The 24205-nt window shown below is 35.7% G+C and overlaps 3 protein-coding genes across 3 annotated transcripts; all 3 read right to left on the bottom strand.

Annotated features, from left to right (window-relative positions):
* Window positions 1-2152: 2152 nt before the first annotated feature.
* On the bottom strand, window positions 2153-5657 carry LOC140863584 (uncharacterized). The gene has a single exon (XM_073267114.1). It carries the CDS (start codon window positions 5356-5358, stop codon window positions 2419-2421), a length of 2940 nt encoding a protein of 979 aa, XP_073123215.1. The 5' UTR covers window positions 5359-5657; the 3' UTR covers window positions 2153-2418.
* Window positions 5658-15773: 10116 nt separating this feature from the next.
* On the bottom strand, window positions 15774-18894 carry LOC140865834 (uncharacterized). Its single transcript, XM_073270625.1, has 5 exons — window positions 18540-18894; window positions 17811-17877; window positions 17097-17495; window positions 16568-16908; window positions 15774-16408 (listed from the first exon to the last, which is right to left on the bottom strand). Exons 1-5 carry the CDS (start codon window positions 18624-18626, stop codon window positions 16193-16195), a joined length of 1110 nt encoding a protein of 369 aa, XP_073126726.1. The 5' UTR covers window positions 18627-18894; the 3' UTR covers window positions 15774-16192.
* Window positions 18895-20555: 1661 nt separating this feature from the next.
* Window positions 20556-24205, bottom strand: LOC140865920 (uncharacterized). The gene is made up of 5 exons (XM_073270761.1): window positions 24059-24205; window positions 23338-23425; window positions 22732-22865; window positions 21666-22091; window positions 20556-21387 (listed from the first exon to the last, which is right to left on the bottom strand). Exons 2-5 carry the CDS (start codon window positions 23365-23367, stop codon window positions 20973-20975), a joined length of 1005 nt encoding a protein of 334 aa, XP_073126862.1. The 5' UTR covers window positions 23368-23425; window positions 24059-24205; the 3' UTR covers window positions 20556-20972.

Raw genomic sequence — 24205 nt, 5'->3', positions numbered from 1 at the left:
GTAAAGGGACGCAAATATTATTAATGCATAAGTGAATAATACATGAAAATATTGGATAATATTAGATTAATTTTTGAAAAGTTGACATGTGTACAACTTAGTTTCAAAATTGTATCATCTTGAGTTCAAAATCAATTGGTACCAGCTTGAGTTCAAAATCGAGATATATTAGATGAATTTTCAAAATTAACATAACAACTGTCTTATCGGTTCTAATTTTCATTCCTCTGAGTCAAGCATAATCAATTTAAATAAAATAAACCAAGAAGTATGAAAACTTAGCGTCGAGACTTAGTGAGAATGTCTGTCACTTGTTGCTTAGTTGAAATGTATTCAAATTGAATGTCGTTTATCAAACATGATCTTGAATGAAGTGATGTCTTATGTCAATAATCTTTGTTATAAAAATCTTTAAAAAAAGTCAACCTTGCTTGTATTTTCAAATAAAAATAATACTTTTGAAATAAAAATTAATAATTTTCATCTTTGTCTCAAGTATAAAATCTATCTCGCAAAATTGACTTGCGAGATTGCTTGCATGATTTTTTATTTTAATTTTGTTTCGAATTTTAATTATTTCAATGTACGATTTTCACGTGCAACGCACGTGCATGTTTTCTAGTATATATATATATTCAAGTTTAATCTATTAAAATTGAAGGATTGATATGTTTGGTATGATTAAACTCTTTATTTTATCTTTTAGTATATATTTAATTATCAAAATGTCATTTTATTTTTTCTATTAATATTTATTTATTTACGAAAATGACACGTATATAAAATTAATTTATTTATTTACAAAAAACACTTTTCAAAATTGATCTTTGCTTTGCTTTGCTTTTTTTTTTTTTTTTGGTATTTCTTCACAAAAAAAACAGATCGAATAAGAACGCAAAGCGTGCACCGAGTTCTAGTATATATAATGAGCCCACGACCCTTCTGAGAGTGTTTGAGTTGGTGAATTGGATAAGTCAAGTAGATGGATATTTGATCAATATTTTGTCGAGCGAGCATGTTATGTAAAGTTTGTTCAAAATGATTTACTTGATTAACATGATTAATTTATAGTCTATTACGTCAATTTAGAATTTACTCAATACACATTGAATAACATATAGCGACGACAGATTCAATCATTTTTTTTAAAGAAGGATAATGAGCCCACACACTTCATTTTAAATTTGATTGATTAATAACAGGGATGTTATCTTATATTTGGAGATTTTATTTTGATCGCTTTGTGACGTGACGTTTGCATTGCGTCAGCATGCACGAGGCCGAAAAGTAGGAGTGCAGTATTAATGCATTGCATGCTCAAGTAAGAAGTAGCCAATTTTGCATTGAGTTTATTCCAAATCAAATATATCATTCTACTTCATTTTTATTTTCAAAAAAAAAAAAATAAATTTCTCACCTGGAATAATGCGCATTTATTTATATATATATATTAAAAATTATATAATTATGTCTTTTTTTTGTGAGATGGTGAATTTATAAATACTAGAAGTAGAAATAGTAGCGCTTTGGTTTACAAGTGTATGGACAGAGTTTTTGAAGTATATGTGTATATGTCAATATATGTATGCAATTTCGTAAATGATGGTGGGTACTCAAAAGTCACTCATCAGATATTTCTTTTAGATGGGAAAAAGGTTGATTAATATCGAGTCTTGAACTCAAGTCTTGTTGGATACTTAAGATTTTGACGTCAGATGAGTTACAAATGAGTAAGTTATCGGTCACTCGTTAGATATTTTAAGTACAATGAATTTGATCAAGTAATTTGTTGGATCCCAATAATTTTAGGTAGAGACCTCGAGAAAAATTTGAATGTGATACATGTTTTAAAAGATTATTAAGATGTAAAATTTAAGTAGGTCTTTATGAGATGAATCAACTTGACTCATATTGTTGTGAAATGGTGGGATGGTCCCATAAGAGTAGAATTAAGTCGCGATTTCACGTGAATATTTGTGTTAAAAATTTTATATTATGACAAAAAATTCCCAAAAAATTGAACAAATCTTCATTTGAAATGACCATTAACTCTAGCTGATATGACCATTTCCGCTATGTAAAAAAAATCTTATAAATTTCTTATACTAAATTACACATAATTTCCAATAATTGCATTCAAAATATATTACACATTTCTATCATGTAATCACATGGAATTAATAAGGCTTTAATTTAGGGGGAAATATGAGTTATACAACAAAATAACACCTCCCTAGCTATTAGATTTACACAATTAATGAATACTCTATCTCTATATTCAGTTGGAACCTCTGTAATTCCCCATGAACTATATTATATGCAGTACTTCACAAAAATCTTAATTTGACAACATTAACAACAAAAAAATGTAATGAAATTATGAAATGCAAGAAAATAAAGAGAAAGAAAAGATTAAATTCAAGCCGAAGGACTAGTAGAGCTACTGGAACTCAACTTGAACTGGAAAATGCAAGTCTCTTCAGAGATTTGCTTCGGTTGTGCCGGCACCAATGCGATGTTGTTTGAGTTCCAAAACTGATGATCACTACTCTTGATGATCTCTTCTCCATAAACCCATTCTTCATCTTCTTTTTTGTAATCGAAACCTCCGTTTTCGGAGCAAGAAACCGCGACGTTGTTTCTCCAGTTCCACCAGATTCTGAGCATGATATACATGAAGAAGAGACATATCAGAGTGGAAGTGAACACGATGGCCACTATGATGCCTGCTACTTGAGATTCTGATAGCCACTTTCTCTCGTGTAGCGACGATTCCGAACATGGTACTAATGGTGGGCCGCATAGTTTCTTATTGCCTTGGAAAGAACTAAGTGGGAATCCTGAAAAGGTTGGAGGAAGCTGGCCCTGGAGATGATTGTTTGACAGGTTAAGTCTGTGGAGACTCGACAACTTTTCGAGCGAAGATGGGATTTTCCCTTCGAGTTGATTGGTAGAAAGGTTCAATCTTTCTAGCTTCACTAGATCCCCAATGGAAGAAGGGATTGCACCTGAAAGTTGGTTGAAACTCAGGTCTAAAATGACTTGTAACTCGCTTAACGTGCCTATCTCGGGAGGTATGGGACCGGTTAGCTTGTTTTCGGAGAGCCTGAGCTCGTATAGCTTCTTGCACTGCTGGATTGTTGGAGGGATTGAACCGGATAGCTCGTTTTTTCGGAGATTCAGGACGTTCAAAAGGTTCAAGTTTCCAATCTCTGGTGGGATGGAACCTGTTAATTTGTTGCTATGTAAAGAAAGTTTTAGCAATCTGGAACAGTTCCCAATTTCAGGGGGCACTGTGCCATTGAAGTTATTGGATGAAAGATCAAGTTCTCCTAGTTCTTGAATGCTTCCTAACCATTTCGGAATCGTCCCAGAAAACTGGTTGTTATTGAGGAGAAGATGGCCAAGATTCCCCAAGTTTAATAGCCCGGTTTCATCAAGATCACCGGTTAAATTGTTGAACGACAAGTCGAGAAACCGAAGCTCTTTAAGCTGGCCAAACACAGTAGGGATGTTACCAACAAGAAAATTGTTTGCGAGGCGAATGCGAATCAGGTTCTTAGACATGGCTAGTTCAGGAGGAATCCTGTCTGAGAAACTATTGCTCGTCAAGTCTAGAACGGTTAAAGAATTCGAACCGGTGAGAGGAGAAATGCTTCCACTAAACTGGTTGTTCGAAAAGTTTATGATTCTAAGTTTTTTGAGATTGGAGAGTGATTCTGGAAGTGGACCTGATAGTGAATTGTTGTAAAGTGTAACAAGAAACAGCTCAGAGAGCATCCCAAACGTCGATGGAAGCGGTCCCGAGAGCTTGTTATCAGCTAAAGCAAGCCTTTGAAGCTTTCTGCAGTACCCCAAGCTTGATGGAATAGGACCAGACAATTCATTCTGCCTCAGCTGAAGGATAACAAGATTCTTAAGCTTCCCAATTGTTGGAGGGATGGCTCCCGAAAAATGGTTTCCAAAGAAATCAATCTCAGTTAAGCTCATACAATTTGTCAGCTCTCTTGGAATGTTTCCTGACATTTGGTTATCATAAAGGTACAAAACGCGCAATTTCTGCAGCTTTCCGATTTCGGCTGGAATCTCATCTCTCAGCATGTTATCAAAGAGGATCAAGCTTTCCAAGCTGCTCAAATTCCCTATCTCAGATGGTAGAACTCCAGTGAAACTGTTGTTGTTGAGCAAAAGATCGGTAAGGCCACCGAGCTTGCCAAGATCCGACGGCAGCGGCCCACCAAAGTTGTTTCCAGAGAGCTCCAGCTGTTGAATGGATGAACAATTCAGGATCTCCAATGGAAAGTTCCCTGACAGCTCGTTTTGATCAAGGAAAACCTTGCGTAAAACTGAGTTTCTGGCGCAAAAATGATCCGGGATGGTGCTTGTTAAGAGATTGCTAGACAGAACTAGAACTTCAAGACTCTTTAACTCAGAGTTAAGCAAAGGAATGGCCCCTGAGAGGTTATTATAAGATAAGTCCAGTGTCTGTAACAGAACCAATCTGTTGAGCTCCACTGGTATTTCACCTCCTAGACCATTTCCTTGCAAATTCAAGTATTTCAAATTCGAAAGCCGGCTCAATTCGACCGGTATGTGTCCAGAAAGGCTGTTGTTTCCCAAGTTCAAGATTTGAAGAGATGCAAGATTGGAGATTGAACCAGGGATCACCCCTTCAATCCTGTTGTTGGATGCAGCTAAATTCTGCAAATCAATGCATTCGCCAATCTCTTCTGGTATAACTCCACCAATGCTATTCTTCTGCAAATCAAGAAACCTGAGATTCTTCAGCTTCCCAACTTCTTTCGGTATACTTCCATTGAGCTGGCAATAAGCAAGGCCTAACACCTGCAACTCAGTCAAGTTACCGATGCTCGGTGCCACTTGGCCGGTGAGAAAATTGTCGCCTATTCGAAGAACTTGGAGCTTCTTCAACAGGCCAATCTCTTCAAGGATCGAGCCGGTGAGGGAGTTCGAGAAAAGCTTCAGTTCCCTCAAGTATTGAAGATTCCCAATACCAGAAGGAATAGGACCTGTGAGAGAGTTTGCTGATAAGTCCAAATCCTCAAGAAAGTTGAGCTTTGAGAATTCTTGAGATATGGAGCCTTTTAGCCCGGAATGGGACAGATTTAGAGACAAAACATTGTTTTGATCTTCTGTGCATGTGACTCCATTCCAAGAACACATGCTGGTTCCTTGAATCCAGTTGTCAAGAACTCCCAAGGAATCTACAAATTCCGATTTTATTCTAAGGAGCCAGAAGGAATCAGAGGTAATATCATCTCCAAGAACACTAGGAGTAGAAAAAGGTGAAAAGAGAGTGAAACAAATCAACATCGCACAAAAACAGAAGAATCCCATCTCAAAACATGTGACAGGAAACAGCTTCTACAGCAAAGAAGTATCAAATATCTAAAACTAAAAGGTACATGGGATTGGATCAAGAAACATATCAGAAATTCAAAGTCTTAGAGAATTTGAAGAACAAAAAGCTGAAACATGTTTGGATTTTAGAAGAAAGGATGGATCCCAGAAAGAAGAATTCTGAGCATGGAGATTATATATAGCTTCATGAAAGCCAAGTGGTGTGCCCAATCAACTTTTCAAGAAAGGTAAATAGTAGTAATATTCATGAAAGCTTGAACTCAATTTCTTTAATATTCACTCTCGCCATTTACTTTTTTTTTTTGAGATTTTGGCAAAAGCTGCGGCTCTTTTATATTATCCAAACTTTAAAAAAAATTAATTATTAGGTGCATTTTTTTAATAAAAAATTAGAAATAAATTATTTATATTTTTAAAATTTAAATGGACATAATTTTGTTGAATACAATAATTATTTTGGAATAACCGAAACATAATGTTTATGATATTGTACGGTTTAAAAAAATTTGAATTATAGCATTATTATTAGTTATAAAATATTTGATTTTTCAGTATGCATTCAGAGTTATAGCCAGGTAGAGTAAAATTTTGGTTAGGCCAAACTTAAAATTCTATATACATAAGTAGATTTTAATTGACAGAATATAAGTTGAACAATAAACACAACACGATGCACAATTAAATATTCTCTCAGTTTATAGTTCTTGGAGCATTGCCATATATCTTCAAGGATTTACAGTATGCACGTGATCAAAATATTTCGGTGATATTCAGACGATCAAAAAGAACAAAATACTGATCGATGAAATTGTTTATAGATCGAGTTAGATATCCAACAATAAAACATCGAACATTTAATCCTATCATTGACATCAGAGTCAATATCATCTTAGATTGCAATTAGCACAATTATTGAGATGCAGATTGTTAGACTGCAATAATTGTCTTAGATACGATACCAATCGAATATGTGGTGTCTAAACAGTTGTACATGTAATGATTTATAAATCAAATTGTCGAAATTTATGGTTATATTTTAGTGGTGTGGAGGTAAACCACAAAAACCAATCATGGAGTTGTATGTTTTTTTAGTGGCTTTTGAAGAGAAATTATGAAGATTGAAATTTTTTAAGAAAATAAAATAAAAAATATCCATAGGAGAAATATAGGGATCCCCCACTAGGCCACGTTTAGGGAAATAGAAATAGAAATATTAGGTGGGGATCTCCCTAAGTCTGTGCTTTATGTCACACTCGAATGGGATATCAACAAAATTCTAATATATACGGAAAAGGGTTCATTGATTGAATATGCATATATACATTTAATTCTGAGAATCTATTTTAATGTATATTTAATTTAGTTTGACTTGCAGAGATGAGGTCAAAAAACATCAGCAATTGTCAACTTAATTGGTACAATTCCATTATTTGAATTGTCTTATTATCATTGTTAAATTGTTCCTTCGTGATAATTTATTTAAATGTTTTGCGTCCTATATCGAGAAAAAGATGCATGATATCTCAATTTTTTTTTAAAATTACACATACTATTCGCTACATAAAAAAATTCATGTTCATCGTGAATAAACATTAAATCAGTCGTTCCTTGATAGGTTCACCTTAGTGGTAGGTGTAGAAACGTTTGGAAAATATATTTTTCATATATTTTACAATGTATATTTATATATAATCTCACGAGATAGAGATAAGGAAATAAATAAATAAAAAGATACAAAAGATATGCACAATATTTATAAAAATATATTTCCAATAGGCCCCCTCAAGATGGTGGATGCGGAGAGACACCTATCTTGGAACAAAGAAGGCGAAGAAGTGAACTAGCAAGAGGCTTGGTCAGGGCATCAACAAGCTGGTCAGAGGAGGATACATGAGAGACACGAACTTTACCACGTTGAACCAGCTCACGAACAAAATGATAGTCTAGAGCAATATGCTTCATGCGAGAGTGAAAAACTGGATTAGCACAGAGATAAGTAGCCCCAACATTGTCACAATATATTGAGGCTGGAGATGAGACAGTAGTAAGGCCGAGTTCATCAAGCAGCGAACGAACCCATTGTAGTTCCGCAGCAGTGGAAGCAATTGCACGATATTCAGCCTCAGTAGAAGAACGAGCAACAGAACCCTGCTTACGTGAGCACCATGAGACAGGATTGGGACCCAGAAAAACAATATATGCACCAGTAGAGGTGCGATCATCAACATCATCCACCCAGTCAGCAGCACAAAATGCGTGAAGAGATGGCGAGTTGTGGCAGTGAAGCATTAGACAGTATGAGCGAGTGCCATTAAGATAGCGGAGAAGACGTTTGACCGCCCCCCAATGTAGAGAAGAGGGAGCATGCATGAATTGTGATAGCTTATTAACTGCAAAGGCAATATCCGGACGAGTAAAGGAGAGATACTGCAAACTACCAATGATCTGACGATATAGAGTAGCATCAGCAGGAGGCGAGCCATCCAAGAGGTGTAGAGGAGCAGTTGTGACAAGAGGCGTGGAGACGGGCTTCGAATCAGCCATGTTTGTCTTAGTGAGAATATCAAGGAGATACTTTCGCTGAGATAGGCAAAGGCCCCCTGAAGTGGTAATAACTTCAACACCCAAAAAATAAGAGAGAGAACCAAGATCTTTTATGGAGAACCGAGCACCCAACTGATCAATGAAATTCTGAAGAGCAGCAACATCATTTCCTGTAAGAATTAAATCATCGACATAGACAAGGAGATACATGATGACGTTACCAGAACGAAAAATAAATAAGGATGTATCAGCCAGTGAGGCAACAAAACCAATATGGATTAGAAACCGATGCAGGGCTGTGTACCAGGACCTTGGTGCCTGTTTAAGACCATAAATTGATTTGTTTAACTTGCAGACATGCGCCGGAAAATCAGAGTTAACAAAGCCAGGTGGTTGAGCCATATAAACACATTCGTCCAGATGACCCTGAAGGAAAGCATTGTTCACATCCATTTGACGAAGAGACCAACCACTGGAAACAGCCAAGGACAAGAGAATTCGAACAGTGGTGGGTTTGGCCACAAGACTAAAGGTTTCAGTGAAGTCAAGACCCGGATGTTGATGAAACCCCTTGGCAATCAGACGAGCCTTGTAACGCTCAATAGAACCATCAAACTTCCGCTTAAGCCGAAAGAACCACTTGCAACCAACAACATTTTGCGCCATATCCGACGGAACAAGATCCCAAGTACCGTTATGAAGAAGTGCATCAAACTCCTCAGACATGGCAGCACGCCAGCGAGGATCCTTGAGAGCAAGAGTGTGCGATGTAGGCTTAGATGGGGCAGCGTCAGTGATAGCAGTGAGACCGAAGCGGGGATTGGGTCAAAAAATATTGTTTTTGGATCGGGTGACCATGGGATGAGTGTTGGAATCAGGAGGGGTAGGTGTTGGGTCGGCAGGCGGGATTGCGTGGGTGGGTAGTGGCTTGGTGATTGGCCCGGGTTCGGGCTGTACGGCAGGTGACACAGGGCGATGGAGAGGTGGAGCTGGGCGTGGGGCAAAAGGTTCAACAGGTAAAGAATCAACGACATAGGGGTCCTCCACAGGCGATCCAGGCGGCGTACCAGAGCAACGTCCATTGTCAGAACCATCACTGGCAAAAGGGAAAGTAGACTCAACAAAGACAACATGACGAGAGACAAAGACGCGATCAGAAGATGGCTCATAGCAGAGATAGGCACTCTGCGTAAGAGAATAACCAAGGAAGACACATGGGGATGACCGATGTGTAAGCTTATGAGGAGAGTAGGGACGGAGCCACGGATAACAGAGACAACCAAAAATTCAAAGTTTGGATAGGTTAGGTATCGTGTCGAAGATACACTCAAACGAGGATTTATATGAGAGGTTTCGTTTTGGTAGGCGATTTTTGAGATAGGTGGCAGTGGCAAAGGCAAAAGGCCAAAAATGAGTAGGGACTGACGCATGTTGAAGAAGGGCAAGCCCGGTTTCCACAATATGACGATGACAGCGTTCAGAATAGCCGTTATGTTCAGGAGTATGAGGGGGAGTGGTGAGATGAGAAATTCCATGCACACTAAGAAAGTCTTTGAGGGCAAGAAATTCTCTACCATTATCAGTATACAGAGTGAGTATGAGACGATTAAAGCGCTTCTCAACCAAAGATTTGAAACATTTAAAGACATATAAGACATCCGATTTATGTTTTAAAGGATACAACCAGATATATTTGCTATAGTGATCAACAAATATAACATAGTATTTATACCCATCATTTGAGATAATCGGAGAGGTCCAGACATCAAAAAAAAATTAGATCAAGAGGAAATGACGAAGTAAGGGAAGAGTCATGAAACAGAAGTTTGTGGCTTTTATTGCATAAACACGAATTACAATGAAAGTGACGAATTGAAGACGAACAGGACACAAACTTAGACACAACTAAATAACGTAAAACTTGAGCAGACGGATGACCTAAACGACTATGTCAGGTAGGGAGCGACACGACAGAAGCAGAGAGTGCCAGTGGCGGAAAAGACGAAGACGCAGACCATGAGTAGACACCGCCTTTAAGTGGACCCTGATGGAGAATAGCCCCCGTGCGAGGATCCTTCACCTGAAAATCAGAGGAAGAGAAAATAACAATGACATCATTAGTTTTACAAAGTTGAGACACAGATAACAGATTTTTGTTAATGGAAGGAACGCATAGGGCGTGTGGAAACAAAATCTTAGAGGAACTAGATGGTGGTAGGCGACAACCTGTGTGAGTGATGGGGAGACCACTGCCATCACCAACAACAACTCCATTAGAGCCAGCATACGGAGTGTGGAGAGATAGGTTAGAGAGATCGGCGATGACATGATGCGTGGCGCCAGATTCTAGGAGCCAGTCAGACGACGCAGGCGAGGCAGCAGTAAACGCGGCGACCGAGGAAAATGGCGAACTCGGGGCAGCGCGTGGTTGACCACCATGGGACGCAGAAGACGGAGCTGGCGTGAATTGAAAGTCAGGACAGCGCCGAGAAGAGTGACCCTGACGACTGGAGAACTGACAGCGCCCCAGATACGGGCGCGAGAAATACTGGCCTTGCTCCTGGGCGGGTTGGTGGAATGCAGGCCGCGGATTCCAGGCATCGCCGTGACGAGGCTGGGCAGTGGAGGCGCCGAGAACATTAGTAGGTAGCGGGCGGCGGCCTTGATGGTTGGAGCGCTGGGTCGAGTGGGCTGTTGCCGGAAGGGCAGAAAGAGAGCCCCGTCCAGCCAGTAGATGAGCCTCATGATTGAGAAGCTTTTCATGGAGCTCCACAAACGAGATGGCAGTGTCACGAGCTTGAATGGCATGAGCAAGCTCCTTGTAAGATCTTCGATGTCGAGCGGAGCATTAATGAGGGCCAGTTCATCAGTCTTTGATTTGATGAACTGCATGAATTCAGTGATGGTTTGAGATCCCTTGACCGGATTCCGAAGCTGTGTTTTGAGTTGAGTGATGCGACCACGAGAGGGCTTGCCATAGGTATTGGCAAGAGTGGTCCATGCGTCGGCGGCAGTGGTGGCAGTAGCAATAAATGGAATCAAGGAGGGAGAGAGGGATCCAATGATGATGTTCAGAATCAGCTGGTCCTGACGGATCCAAGCGGTATACGCAGGATTCAAAGAGGAAGTGGCAGGAACGGCGGCAGCGGTGGCCGTGGCCGGCGTCGCAGCGACGGGGATGGTCCATGGTGGACAAGAGTAAGATCCATCAATAAATCCAAGGAGATCATGACCAGTGAGAAGGGTCATGAACTGGAGACGCCAGGAAAGATAGTTTGTGGATGTCAGCTTCAAAGGCGCATGAGCAGCAACATTGAAGGAGATTGAAAGCATGATAGCCGGACCGGGTGCAGCAGCCATGTTAGTCGGCGGAAGAAAAAAAAAGTATATTGGGAGAGGAGGGGCGGCGGCGGCGGCTTCGGCTTGGGCTTGGTGGGGCTAGAGTTTAGTGGCGTAGGCCGGGAGCTCTTGATACCATGAAGAAACGTTTGGGGAATATATTTTTCATATATTCAAAAATAAAGATACAATGTATATTTATATACAATCTCACGAGATAGAGATAAGGAAATAAATAAATAAAAAGATACAAAAGATATACACAATATTTATAAAGATATATTTTCAATAGTAGGTACCAAAGTCTGGTGAATTCTAACAACGCACAATATATAATTCCAAATTGGTAAATGTAATCAGTTTTTATCGGGATGTAATAGTATTCCTATTAGAAAAATGATTAAAACGCGGAGTCTGATCGTACGATTTAAAAGGTTTAATTTAGTAGTTATGATATCACCAGTTATAAATTCGAGTAAATCGATACAACTTTTAATCATTATAAATAACATATAATTGTTTCAAAAATATATTTTTCTTATTTATCGGATGACTAACATCGTGGCCTTACGCTATATGGATGTGTAATATTAGCTTAATAAAGAATTCGATGTTGTGAGAAAATTATAATTTGGATAATTAACTAGCAACAAAAATTCTCACCACTCTTTGTCATTGAAGGATACGACTCTATTTCAACTGGCTCAAATATACCAGAATATATTTTTTGTTTTTTTCGATGACTAAGTATAAAGTATATCATGAGCAATTTTTTGTATATAATTATTGACTTTTTCCCTAAAGAAGAGCATATCACCAAGGAAACTTGTGCATGCAGCCATCCCCACAACTCCAATTAGTGCGCTTCGGAAAATATTAGAGAAAATTATATTCTTTTTATCTTCTAATTTATATATTTTTAAAATTTTAGTTACATTAATCATAAATTTGCATTTTAGTCCAGTCATTTAAATTTTTATTTTATTTTTGGTTTGGTTACGATAAATTTTCATTTAATCCTGCTATTTTTATTTTTTTCTCTTTTTTTTTTCTGACCAACAAACATTGTGGAATCCGGTAAACAAAGAACAAAAATAAGAAAAATACATACGAGTTACAGAATTAAAAATGAAAATTCAATATGTGAAGACCAAAATTGTTTAAAAAAATATGCAAGTTATACTATTAAAATACTATTAATAGAACCAAAAATAAGAAAAGTGCAAATTTCATGGTAAAAAATGTATTTTTCAAAAAATATATATATAGTTATTTATTTTGTGTGTGTGTGTGGTTTTTTTTTTTTTTTTGGGTATATATATATATTGGTAAAGACCATAATTTTCTGATTTCAGAATATTAACTCTTTTTTATGTCCCTTATGGTTATGGGGCATCCGACAACTCCTTTTTTATTGAGGCCAAGTAAAGTACACGTCCTTAGTTTGGTACATTTCTAATCCTGCTTCATGATTTAACACTCCACAATTAATCTCCTCTACTCTAACCAATGCCACCTAATACCAATTATAATACAAGAAAACAACACAAGAGAAGAACCACCCCTTTATATAGTGTTTTTTTAAATAAAAATAAAGTTGGGTGAACGTATTTATCATGGTTGGATTTCGAACTCGATATCTCATTTCAAACTCGAGATCTTGATTTGAAATGAGATATAAATCATCTATCCTTTACTAGCACTTTAATAATAAGAAACTCGTTAATGTGGTGAACTATATGCTAAAATAAGTAAAATGATAGCGCTTTGATGCATATTATCAAATCAAAAATTTATACTTTAGAAAAGATTTTTATATCAAATTTTGTTCATTTAAAAACCTAAAAATAAATCAACGAAATTAAATTATGATCGAAGGACTAAAGATAAACCAAACCCATGTGAAATATATTCCAAAGTTGTAATTTAGCCTACTAATTTAAAGCTTGCTAGCTTTTTGATCATGATCAATATTGGGGGTATTCTTGCTCACATAGAACAAACATGTGGAAACAAATGAGTTGGCTTGAGAATGAAATTAGCTTTGATAGTGAACATGCGTGCACTACTTAGCAATTAGCTTGTCAATTTTTCGAATTATTGTGACCAAAATAAATTTTGCTCGAAATTTTTTTATAAATTTGTTTTGAAGTTTATATAGGATTTGACATATTTAAAACTGAATAATGTTATTTGCACTCCACTTTTGTGTTATGTACACTCCATTTTAATACATAAAACTTGGGGACAACAGTATTTTGATTTCGTAAATTTGTCACTTGGGAGTTTTAGTCCCATATGTTATCAATTATATATATATATATATATATATATATATATATATATATATATATATATTTTAGTTCAGTAATTTTTTTTTGAAAATTTTAGTAATTTTCATTGGGAATAATGATGTGAAAGTATACACATTTATATTGGTATCACTTCAATGCTAAGTCAGAAAAAAGAATAAAGTTGACCAAAAAAAAACAAAGAAAACGAACTAAAACTAAAAATTAATAACATGGAGGACTAATCGCAAAAAAAATTAAATATAGGATAAAAAAACAATTTATCCTAAAATTTATTATCATAAAGTGAAATGCAGATGACGATAATTGCATGATCACACAATTGTATGAAGGTAGAGCGATCAAAACATGACACTCGATTATTTATGTAGTTAAAAATATAAATTTAATTGTGTTATTGTAGTTTTATCTTTTGGCGCAGTTGCTTAGGAAATTGGGAATAGATGGCATGGGGCAACCATTTTGTGATGGGAAAAATCCAATAAAGTTTGCCCCACTAAAACCCCTTTAAAAGGGACAATGTTTTCTCTATGTTTGGATTAGTTTTCACCACATTTTCTTGAGATATATACTTCCACTCGGTATACTCACACTTATCACCCAAAATATTAGATAATACCAACCAAAATTAAAATTTAGGGGGGCCAAAACAAATAACTTTAGAAGAAAAAAAAATTGAGAGCTCGTGGTCCTAAATTCAACTCTCAATTCTTTTTGTATATGCTACATGCACAAAAGTACTTTGAACTATTGTTTGAAGAGTAGAATTTTCGCAAAAAAAGTTTGTCAACAATTGCCCGCGTGGTGAATGTCCGGATGTCTGGTCCAATTATAGATTTTTTTTTATATATATATATAAAATGTATGTTAAAACGTGACATACTGCGTATAGATTTGAATTGTATCGGTGCCGTTAACTTAAATTCTATAATTGTTTAGAATAATGAACAGATTATCGCTTCATAAAAAAATTATTCTTTGTAATATTAACCCGTCAACCTTTGTTTATATATATATATAATGTATATTATACTCAAAGACCAAGGCATCAATAATGTACCTTCTCCTTTGGATTTATGCCTTGAGTTTAATTTCTTGATTTATTTGTTAGTGATAAGTCAATCTCAATTATGCTCTTCTTGCATTATTAATTTTAAAGTTGGTATGTTTTTTTGTCTACATCATATTTGTTCCATTGAAATTAAAAGATTATAAATTAAAATATAAAAAAACAGTATGTGGATTAGGTAGAGAAGAAAACTAATCTCTAGTTGGCCCAAACTGTCCTTAGTGTGTGAACATGTGATAAGAAATCTTGATTTGATTTATTAAATTTTATTATTTTCCACTTTACTGATAAACAATATTTCAAACCAAAAAAAAAAACAAAAATAACTGATTTACTAAGCCGTTATGTCTTTGGGAAATATGGTGGCAACTAATTAGGTGAAACCGAAATCGAAAATATTATCCAACGATGATCTTAAATCCGATTCGATTTAGTTCGATTCTCTAACCGGTTCTTTTTAGTACTCGCTTTAATTTTAAAATATATTTTTCCAAATATTTTTATTATTTTTTCTTTGTTTTCGTAACAAATATGTGTTGAGTTGTATTTATAAACGTTGCTATTTTTATTTTTTTTCATATTCTTATCATTTTATTTTATTTATAAATATAAGAAACTAAAATTATTAATTATTAAAAATAAAAATATATGATCGCAGCCGGGTACCTAGGCCTACTAGTAACGGGATAGACTATGGGCTTGACTAACATTTTTTTGGCAGGCCCGGCTAAATTTTGACTTGGACCTTGGCCGGCCTACCTAGTTTTAGCCCAGTGGCTATATCATATTTTAATTTAATTTCAATATTTCTTTCCCAAGCCCAAAAAATTATTAATTTCATATATATATATATATATATATATATGTATTTATTTATTTATTTTAATCTCAACTTTTATAATCCATTTATCACTAAAACTTTTGGATATACTCACTCATAAGTCATATACAAGAAAACAATCTTTTTTTTTTTTTTTTCTTTGAAAATAAGGTTGGCATTTAATTCAATTAATTATTACAATTAATTACGTTAAAAGTTAATGAACACACTATGTTAAACTAGAGATCAGTTCCATTAATGAATCATTTAACACATAATCACTTGCTCAATCCTAAAAAACTGCATATGAAAAAAGCATTATAAAGAAAACAATGTCACATTACATTTAAGTAGAGCACATAAAAGAATTAGCTTTTTCTCCTCCAAAAAGGGTCTTCTCCACAATATCAAGATGAAAAATTTGAAAGAAACTATACAAGGATTCGGAAAATTCTAGCAGACCCAATGTGTCGAAAACCATAAGAGACACGCCTCAGAAACAGTGACGAATCAAGAAACTATAATCTGGCTTATTATTTAGGGGCCTCGTTTTTAATATGAAGATTTTTTAGTATGCTAAATGGTGGAAAATGATAATTCTTTTAATCATGGATTTATAGGCCAATGCCTAGGGAAAAAAACGAGATCAAACGCTGACCTGCGATCCTGTGCAGTCTTATATGTACTGCCAGATCATTTCTAGAGCGGTGACAATCCCTCGTGGTCTTACCGATCATAAGTGGCGGGTGATGGAAAATATCTGATGATGAAACTCGAAAGAGACCAGATACAGATGATGCCAAGAAACTGAAGGACGTTCAGAAGTGTACTTAAGGAACCATTTATAGCCACATTGTGTGAGGTCATCTCAGCCCCTCTCACCGTGAAAGAGAGGGCCGTCACCAATTGTGCGGCTCGATTCAGTTGATGCAACCTATAAACCTTCACAGAGTCGAAAAAATAGTACGTTAGTAGCCAACAGTTTTATTCTGCAGCATGCTCAAAGAGAGCATAGAATGGGATGCTTCAGGTGAAATAAGTCTCAGTGTTGAAACAAATGCGAATTAATTTTCCACGGTGTTAAAAGCAAACAATTCTTACTTGAAAGATTATGGGAATGGCAGGCCAAGAAGGAGAGTTGACATATTTTGCATATTGCTCGAAAGCAAATTGTACAATAATGCCAACAAGATAGGGAGCAAGAGTAGCAGAAGCCGCAGGACCTGTCCATGGCCAAACGAACCCCATTGTCACCATAGGAATTGTCAGACTAAGAACCAAAACAGCAACAGAAGCAATGCGGTTTCCCAAATGAGGGGCAAGGTTGCGGTCTGCCGAAGAAAATACTGGCTCCAGAGGCCTCCTTAGTAGATCTACCAGGAGAAGAAAACCAGCAACTCCACAGTAGAAAAGCGCTTCCGTGAAGAACAATATCAGAAAGTCTGCAAAAACAAGATTGAATAATTTTCTACAGAAAAATTCATAGCACGGCAAATTATAAAAGTATTGGGAGAAACAGTAACTATGTGATGATACAAACTTGGAACTGTTTCCCGGTTGCATCATTATCTTAAATCCACCGTCTTCAAAAATAATTTGTAACAGTATCAAATGGCTAGATTTAACCTACCAGTTAACAAAGAGTCCTCAAATATCGTCGTTAGGATCCTGCGCAGATAAAGTGATGGAAAGACAAAAGATGCTACAAGGACAGTGGGACCAACAAACCACAAAAGATCATTTTGATTTGTCCCAGGGATAGAAACAATACTTTCTTCCTCATTTCTTTTTGTTTGTCCATAAAATGAAATAAATCCAGGCTTTCCTCCAGTCCTTTCAATATGATTATATGAAGTATCTTCAGATACATCATCTTCAGCAGGAGGATTTGGACTTTCCTGTTCGAAATTATCTGATTCAAGATCACTGTATGATTCATCATCAGGGGTAGCATAGAGAATGCATCGCCTTTTCAACACGCTATCTTTTCCTTTTAGCTTCCTTTGTGTGAGCTGGCATGAATCAACTCCTTGAAAAAAGTACAAAATCAATAACCAGGATGATCCCAGCAAGTTCTAAAATTGAACAGAAAATTAAGAGATAATGGCATCAAAATTTAACAAGTTGAGTGATCTTAGAATAGGTGAGCTTCAAACACAGAACAACCTACCACCAACGAAATCGTTCAGTCATCATAATCCAAGACATTTTGAATTTGTCAAAGGTTTGTTTATTCCGTGAGACAACTACTGAGTTGTTGGTTCCCAACAAAAGGGACAAATCGCATCTCAAGTGCATCTTTTATGAAATTATCATTTTTGGCACTTAATGAAGCAAAAGCTACCTTTATTATTTCTCAATGGTTCTGCATACAAATTCCAGCCATCAGAGAGGCCTAGTCTTGAGCTCAACTGAAATTAGGAATAAATTGAAATCAGATGTAACCTTAACTGAAGGAACAGACGTAAGCATTTAAACATGACGGATTTTCATGCTGCAAATAGAAAAAAAAAACGTCTGAACCCTGTCGTCATTCAGAGTTTGAGATATTGACTTTGATATTTAAAGGTAAAAAGTTTTTCAAAATGAAACCGAAAACACACGGCAGCATCTATTGAAATAAAATTAAACAACTTTCCAACACAATCTGTCAATATTTTGGATCAATTCTTTCAGGCCGTGGTATATTTGGTTTAGAGCTACAAATCCATTTTTCCATAAAATTTCAAATTTTGATTATCGGAATAACAAGCTGAATTAACCTTAAGATGACAATGCAATACAATAACATTATATTGCATCATTTAATTATAAACTTCCTACCAACCCAATTCATTCCACCAACCAACAAATCAAAGATGAAGTCAAAGATAGAATGTTTTAAGCTGTGACAGAAAATTCAAAACATAGTCATGTCAAACAACTTCCAATTCTTGCAAATTTTAGTTTGATAATTTAAATCACATCACGAAACTGAAAAACAACTGGAATCTTACCATCACCAAAGGCCAACAATCCAGAGAAAACAGGTCATAATCGATTGCAATCAAGAATCAGAGAGCAAGAAACATACCTTCAAAGCGTCCGTCCTTTGGAAAGGTGGGGAAAGAGAAGTGGAAACACAAGAATACGAAGAACCAAGTTTCATTCTAAGCAACATTCTTGCAAACCCAGAGGGTAGAAAACAATATCAACAAACAACCACCGCCGCAAAGCAAAAAGGGCGCCCCAGATTTTTTTTTATCGTTTCAAGAAAAACCCATATGATTTTTGCTGGAGATTTTGGATACCATTTGCGAAGTGGAGGCAAAAATGGTGGCAATTCGGAGAATTTACGCTACGGGATTTTGGTTGGTGGAAGTAAAGAAAGCGGCAGCTTTGTTGCTGAATGCTGCATTTCACATTGGAGTGGACCACTCGGCCGCCGGCTCAGGCTCTCTCTATTTTGATTTGATTTTTGGGGTCGTTAGGAAATTCGAAGATAATAAATTATTTAAAATATAAATAAAAATTTACGAAAAACAATAAAAATTACAAATAAGAAAAAATGTAAAGTGATATATTAATAAATGATAAATATAAGGATAATTGCATACTCTACCCTGTGAAATACCGAGATTGCTAAAAAATCCCTGCGAAAAAAAATGATCTATTAGCTCCCGTGTTTTTTTAAGTTTGAGCACATACTCCCATGTTTTCAAATTTTGAGCACACAACTCTTTGTCCGTACGTTTTTCAGAGGTATTTTTGCTCAAAATTTCAAAATACAATGAGTTAATAGCAGCAGGAGTTTTCAGCAACGTCATGATTTTGCATGGGTAATATATATAATTATCCCTAAATATAAATCCAAATAACTGTAAATATAGAACTTAATTACAATCTAGGACATCCACAACAACTTGTATGTCCTTACCACGATCTTATTATGAGTCCGTTTGGATTTTGCATAGATTTTTTAAAATAAGTACTTTTAAAAGCTACAATTTTTGGCTTTTGAAAAAGTTCTAATTTTGACTTTAGAAAGTGCTTATTTAAGCACTTTTTTGATCAACCAAACACCTTGTTAACTGAAAAGCACTTAAAAAAGTGATTTTTTGGCCTGGCTTTTGAAACCAAACGAGGCCTATAGCTCATATTTTACATATGTAGTTCATTTTCAACATATCTAATTAAAACATTAGTATATTCAAAAGATATTTTTATTTAGAATAAATATTTTGTTATTATTTTATTGACGACAATTTTTTATTCGATAAAACAATTATATCATGATAATATTTGATTTGATCGATAAGATAAATAAGGATTATTCAACCAATAATCAACTCACGCACCAGACACAATTAGATAAGTAAATACACTACAAAAAATTCTTATAATAATGTATCTATCAATTTTTTATTAATCGAAATGTTCATTTTTTTTTGTCATCTCATTAAACAAGATAACCGATGTCTTAGTTTTATATATAAGTAATTTTTATGAATATTTGACTTTATTTAGCTGTTTAATTTCTGTAGTTAATAAAATATTTAAAAATAAGAAGGGGAAAAAAAGAAAAGGAAAAATCACCACAGCCGTTGCTGCACGCCAGCTTCAATTTCCTATTTAACTCTTATATTTCTTCTTAATTATACGGAAAGAAAAAAGAAAAACAATAATAATAATATACAAACATGTATAATTACTGAAAAAAATCCAGCTAATATTTAAAGGTTACATATTTCTTTGAGATTTGGGAAAAATAACAAAAAAAATCCACTAACTTCTAAAATTACAAACATTTCCATCAAGTTTGTCTTTATATTATATTTTATACCCTTGATTTGTATTTGACTTACGCTTTTATTGAGTTAAAACGCAAAAAACTACAAACCTGAAAGAGACGTATATAATACTAGAAGTAATAGGATTTATTTGTCATTTTCAATGACTTCAAATGAAAGCATATGTAATACTTAAATTAAATATAGTTGCGCGTTTTCGTTAACACAACAAATATCAGGCGAGGTAAACGTAAATAATCCTATACAAATATTAGTGATGATTTGAAAATTTTGTACATCCATCTCCATGAAGCAAGGAAAAAAAACTTAAGAGAGTTGGATTATTCCTCATTAAATGTAGAATACATAATTACTTGCATAAGCAAGTTATACAAAGAACAAAGTACAAATGTATATATGAGTTCGTATTGAAGATAATGCGATCAGCTACATCTATAATCTGCAATAACCTGAAAAAATTGCAACCCGATAGTAAATCTCCCATACAGAAAAAGGGTCCCTTTGGATGTCTGAGGGACATTAGCAGCATCAACAAATGGTCGAAGTCTTCGTCTGAGAAATCCATTTATCAATGCTGATCCTCTTCATTCTCCTCTCGACTGCTCGAGCGGAGAAACCGGCTGAAAACAGGGCTCGGCCTACGATTGTCGAATGCTTCACCCAAAAAGGGGGAACTGAGCGGTGATCACTAGTTCTTAGAAGAAAAGTCTCAAAAGCTAAATAAGATTGGCTCTCTTCAAAAACCTGATTGTTCGGCAATAGTATGGCCATATCGATTCAACAAAATCGAGGTATTTCTCCACCAGCCAGCCTTGCAAATCCTTCAATATTCTCTTAGTTACCTCATTGTAGTTCGTGTTTTTTATATCCGCCACCGGTTTCCATAGGTGCGTTTGTATGGCTTCTTTTAGCTTCCCACGGAAAATGTAATCGAACGCCAGCAGGCAGTAGGCAGGCATATTTTTCACTATATTCACTGTTTGCTTGAAGCTGAATACATAAAGGCTACATATTGCCCGAAACATCTTAACGTAGAGAGCCACAATTAATGGTCCAAGAATCCAAAGTGGAGTCAACTCCTTGGATACTTCCGAACCGTAGACAACGTTCACAGTGATGTATAGAGGTGTACTGCAAACAAATCACGTGCAAATCATCAGCAATGTTTCATGGCGTTGTGGACGTGATGTGTCAAAAAACTGGTCTAAAGGGCATCTATGTATGAATAAATGTTTAATGTTTGAGTCAAGACTCAAGACCTACAACTAGAAGTTCGAGACCAAAATCTGGATAAGAGAACAGGCACAGAGAGAAACCATTTTATTATAAGAACAGCTAAATAAAACACGTTCTTCTCTGAGAAAACCCCAACAGTGAGGACAGAGAGAGAGACGAAAGACAATACTTACAATATCAATAAAGGAATCTTAATTGTTGCATCCAAGCCCCAGAAAAAGTACCAAGCTGCCTTCAAGATTTCGCCTTTTCCTTGCTTCTGTTTTGTACTTTGCAATCCAGATGCCTCTGTTGAAAAAGGCTCTTCGACAACTTCCTCCACTGGTTGGGCTTGTGAGGGTGTACGCAGTAATGTTAACCAATTCTTGAATAAATTTTGCATAGCTAGTGATCTAGCGGTCATCTCATCCAAGGCAGGCCTTGAAGATTCAACCGCGGATTCTTTGCTCTCATGTTGCAAATAAGGAACTTTAACATGATTCTTCAGGGATTTTGAACCATTACTTAGGTTTCCAGAATCATCATGTCTACTGCTACCTTTGAAAGCTGATATTTTAAGTGATTTTGACTTTGGTCCATGCAAAAGAAAAGCACCTACACTGTAAAACAAACTATTTGATCAGTTTATATCATAAAACAACATGTTGTCCTAGCATTAGCAAAATATGGAATTTGATGGTGTGGTTGTAGACACGTGTAGAACCACCAATAAATCAGGGTGCGAAAGGTCGAAATCTTAAAGACGAAGGAAGCACAGATTATGCAGTTTAGGACCAAGAACTTGAGGTCAATTCACCTAAAGATTAGCAGAGATACCGCAGGAACACACATAATATCTATAAATTATTCAAAGGTCAGAATTCAGATAATGACTATAGACCACAAAACCACGAGACATTTGAGAATTTGAAGAAATAGCATGATTCTAATTTGAACACTTCATGGAGACACCCAAACCATCAATGTTAAAAGAGATAGCTATTGATATGGTTTCCATACATTTCCTTGTTTCAGCAGAAGAGTAGAGCATCAGAAACGAGCAGATCTATGACTACAAGAATAAGGTAACTAGATGTAGATATGACAGGCTTAGATCTGAAATTTCATTATCAGGCCTATCTATACCACATACCAACATTAGATAAACTGCTCTTCTTGAAAATAAGTCAAATTATGTGGCTTTTCATCCTCGGAAACATGTAAACGCGGATCTAGAGATAGATGAAGGCAAGCATTTACCTTAAGCGAGATCTGGATTTCAAAGAGATGACTTGATCTTTCCGCCCAGCTGGAAGAAATGACGGTGCAAAAGGTTTTAATTTCCTTCCTCTACTCCAAGGTGAAGACAGGGTAGGGGAAGGACAATAAGAACCCTGAAAAAAGTCAAGAATTGGTTCCATGTGGATATACAAAACCGTGAGATATACAAAAGATGGTCACAAAAGAGGGTGGATAAAGATGATTCATGGAAGTTGGGACATAGATGATTCATGCAACCAACTTCCGAAAACTGTGAGACAGAGACTTGTTAACTATCATTTGAAGTGATCTCGGTTAACAGAGTACTTTACATTGTGGGCTTGTATAAAGTTGCATCCAGCAGTCATGGCAAATCTCGGAAATTCACAGTTAGAAGGGACTATAACTAATATCATATTGCATGAAATCTAAATGAACATTAATTAAGCATTAAAAGCGCCTATCATGTCTAACAATCCATGATATACTCATTTAAACAATTATTATTAAAAAAATGCACAAACATTTTCTTCATCTGGACTTCAAATTTCTAGAGCTTGTTATATTAAAGCTCCATCAATTAAGATGATGGAGAGACATGATCACCTGAAACTGATGAGTTGCCAAAGCCATCATCTACACCATATTCACACAGACAATCCCCACTGAATTAACTGCTCCAAAACCGTAGTCCCTGAAAAAGAAATCACTTGTTTAGTCAACTGAATAAAATTCAAACAAATATATCATGGATTACGACACTAAATCACTGTAAACCCCTCTCAACTTTTTCTTAATATATTCAGAAAATTTGATTTTGCTCACGTTTAAATTGAAAATTCGACTTGTCATTTTAAAAAGTAGCAATTTCTCATTTTTTTAAAAATATTGAAAACCGGAAATCTGTACCGTAAGCAAAGATTTCATTAGTTTTGCTTTCCCACAAACTTTCCATTGTGCTCAAAATTATGAACTAAAAAGAAAGATTCAAATTTTAAAATGCTACATCATCCCTCATACCAACCGTAACCTTCATAGGGTATAATTTCATAAAGCAAAGGCAATGCAAAAAATATGACATCAAGCTGATAAACCCTAGGTGATCAAACGAGCACAATTCAGCAAAAAAATTATAATAATTTCCAAATCAACGAAACTGCTCCGAGGGAACAACACACCTGGTATCACAAACAAGAAAAACTAAACTTTATCTATGATTACTGATTTCGGAGCATAAAAAATTTACATATCCATAGAGATAGCATCCAGACGTAACAGAAATACATATGTAAAGCGAAAACTGAATAAAAAAAACACTTCTACTTACGGGTTATTCTTCAGGGAATAGATTGTATTCGCAAAAGATTCAGTAATTATGCGCGGAGAATATATCAAAATCGTATCTTTTCTCCCGGACAGAAGATAAAAGTTCCAGAATCCAGATAGAGATTTTTGGTTTTGAATAGATAAATGA

This window comes from Henckelia pumila, chromosome 4, assembly GCF_033568475.1.
Source record: "Henckelia pumila isolate YLH828 chromosome 4, ASM3356847v2, whole genome shotgun sequence".
NCBI lineage: Eukaryota > Viridiplantae > Streptophyta > Magnoliopsida > Lamiales > Gesneriaceae > Henckelia > Henckelia pumila.
The sequence above is the reverse complement of the archived record's forward strand: the minus strand, read 5'-3'. Positions and strand labels throughout refer to the sequence as shown.

Coding starts and splice junctions, on each gene's coding strand:
- LOC140863584 (XM_073267114.1), bottom strand. CDS start 5,358: ATGGGATTCTTCTGTTTTTGTGCGATGTTGATTTGTTTCACTCTCTTT.
- LOC140865834 (XM_073270625.1), bottom strand. CDS start 18,626: ATGTTGCTTAGAATGAAACTTGGTTCTTCGTATTCTTGTGTTTCCACT. Junction 17,878..18,539: donor AAAGGACGGACGCTTTGAAG/GTATGTTTCTTG, acceptor TCCTAATTTCAG/TTGAGCTCAAGACTAGGCCT. Junction 16,909..17,096: donor TGAGGACTCTTTGTTAACTG/GTAGGTTAAATC, acceptor TTGTTTTTGCAG/ACTTTCTGATATTGTTCTTC.
- LOC140865920 (XM_073270761.1), bottom strand. CDS start 23,367: ATGATGGCTTTGGCAACTCATCAGTTTCAG. Junction 22,866..23,337: donor TGGCAACTCATCAGTTTCAG/GTGATCATGTCT, acceptor GACTTTTTTCAG/GGTTCTTATTGTCCTTCCCC. Junction 22,092..22,731: donor AAATCCAGATCTCGCTTAAG/GTAAATGCTTGC, acceptor TTTGTTTTACAG/TGTAGGTGCTTTTCTTTTGC.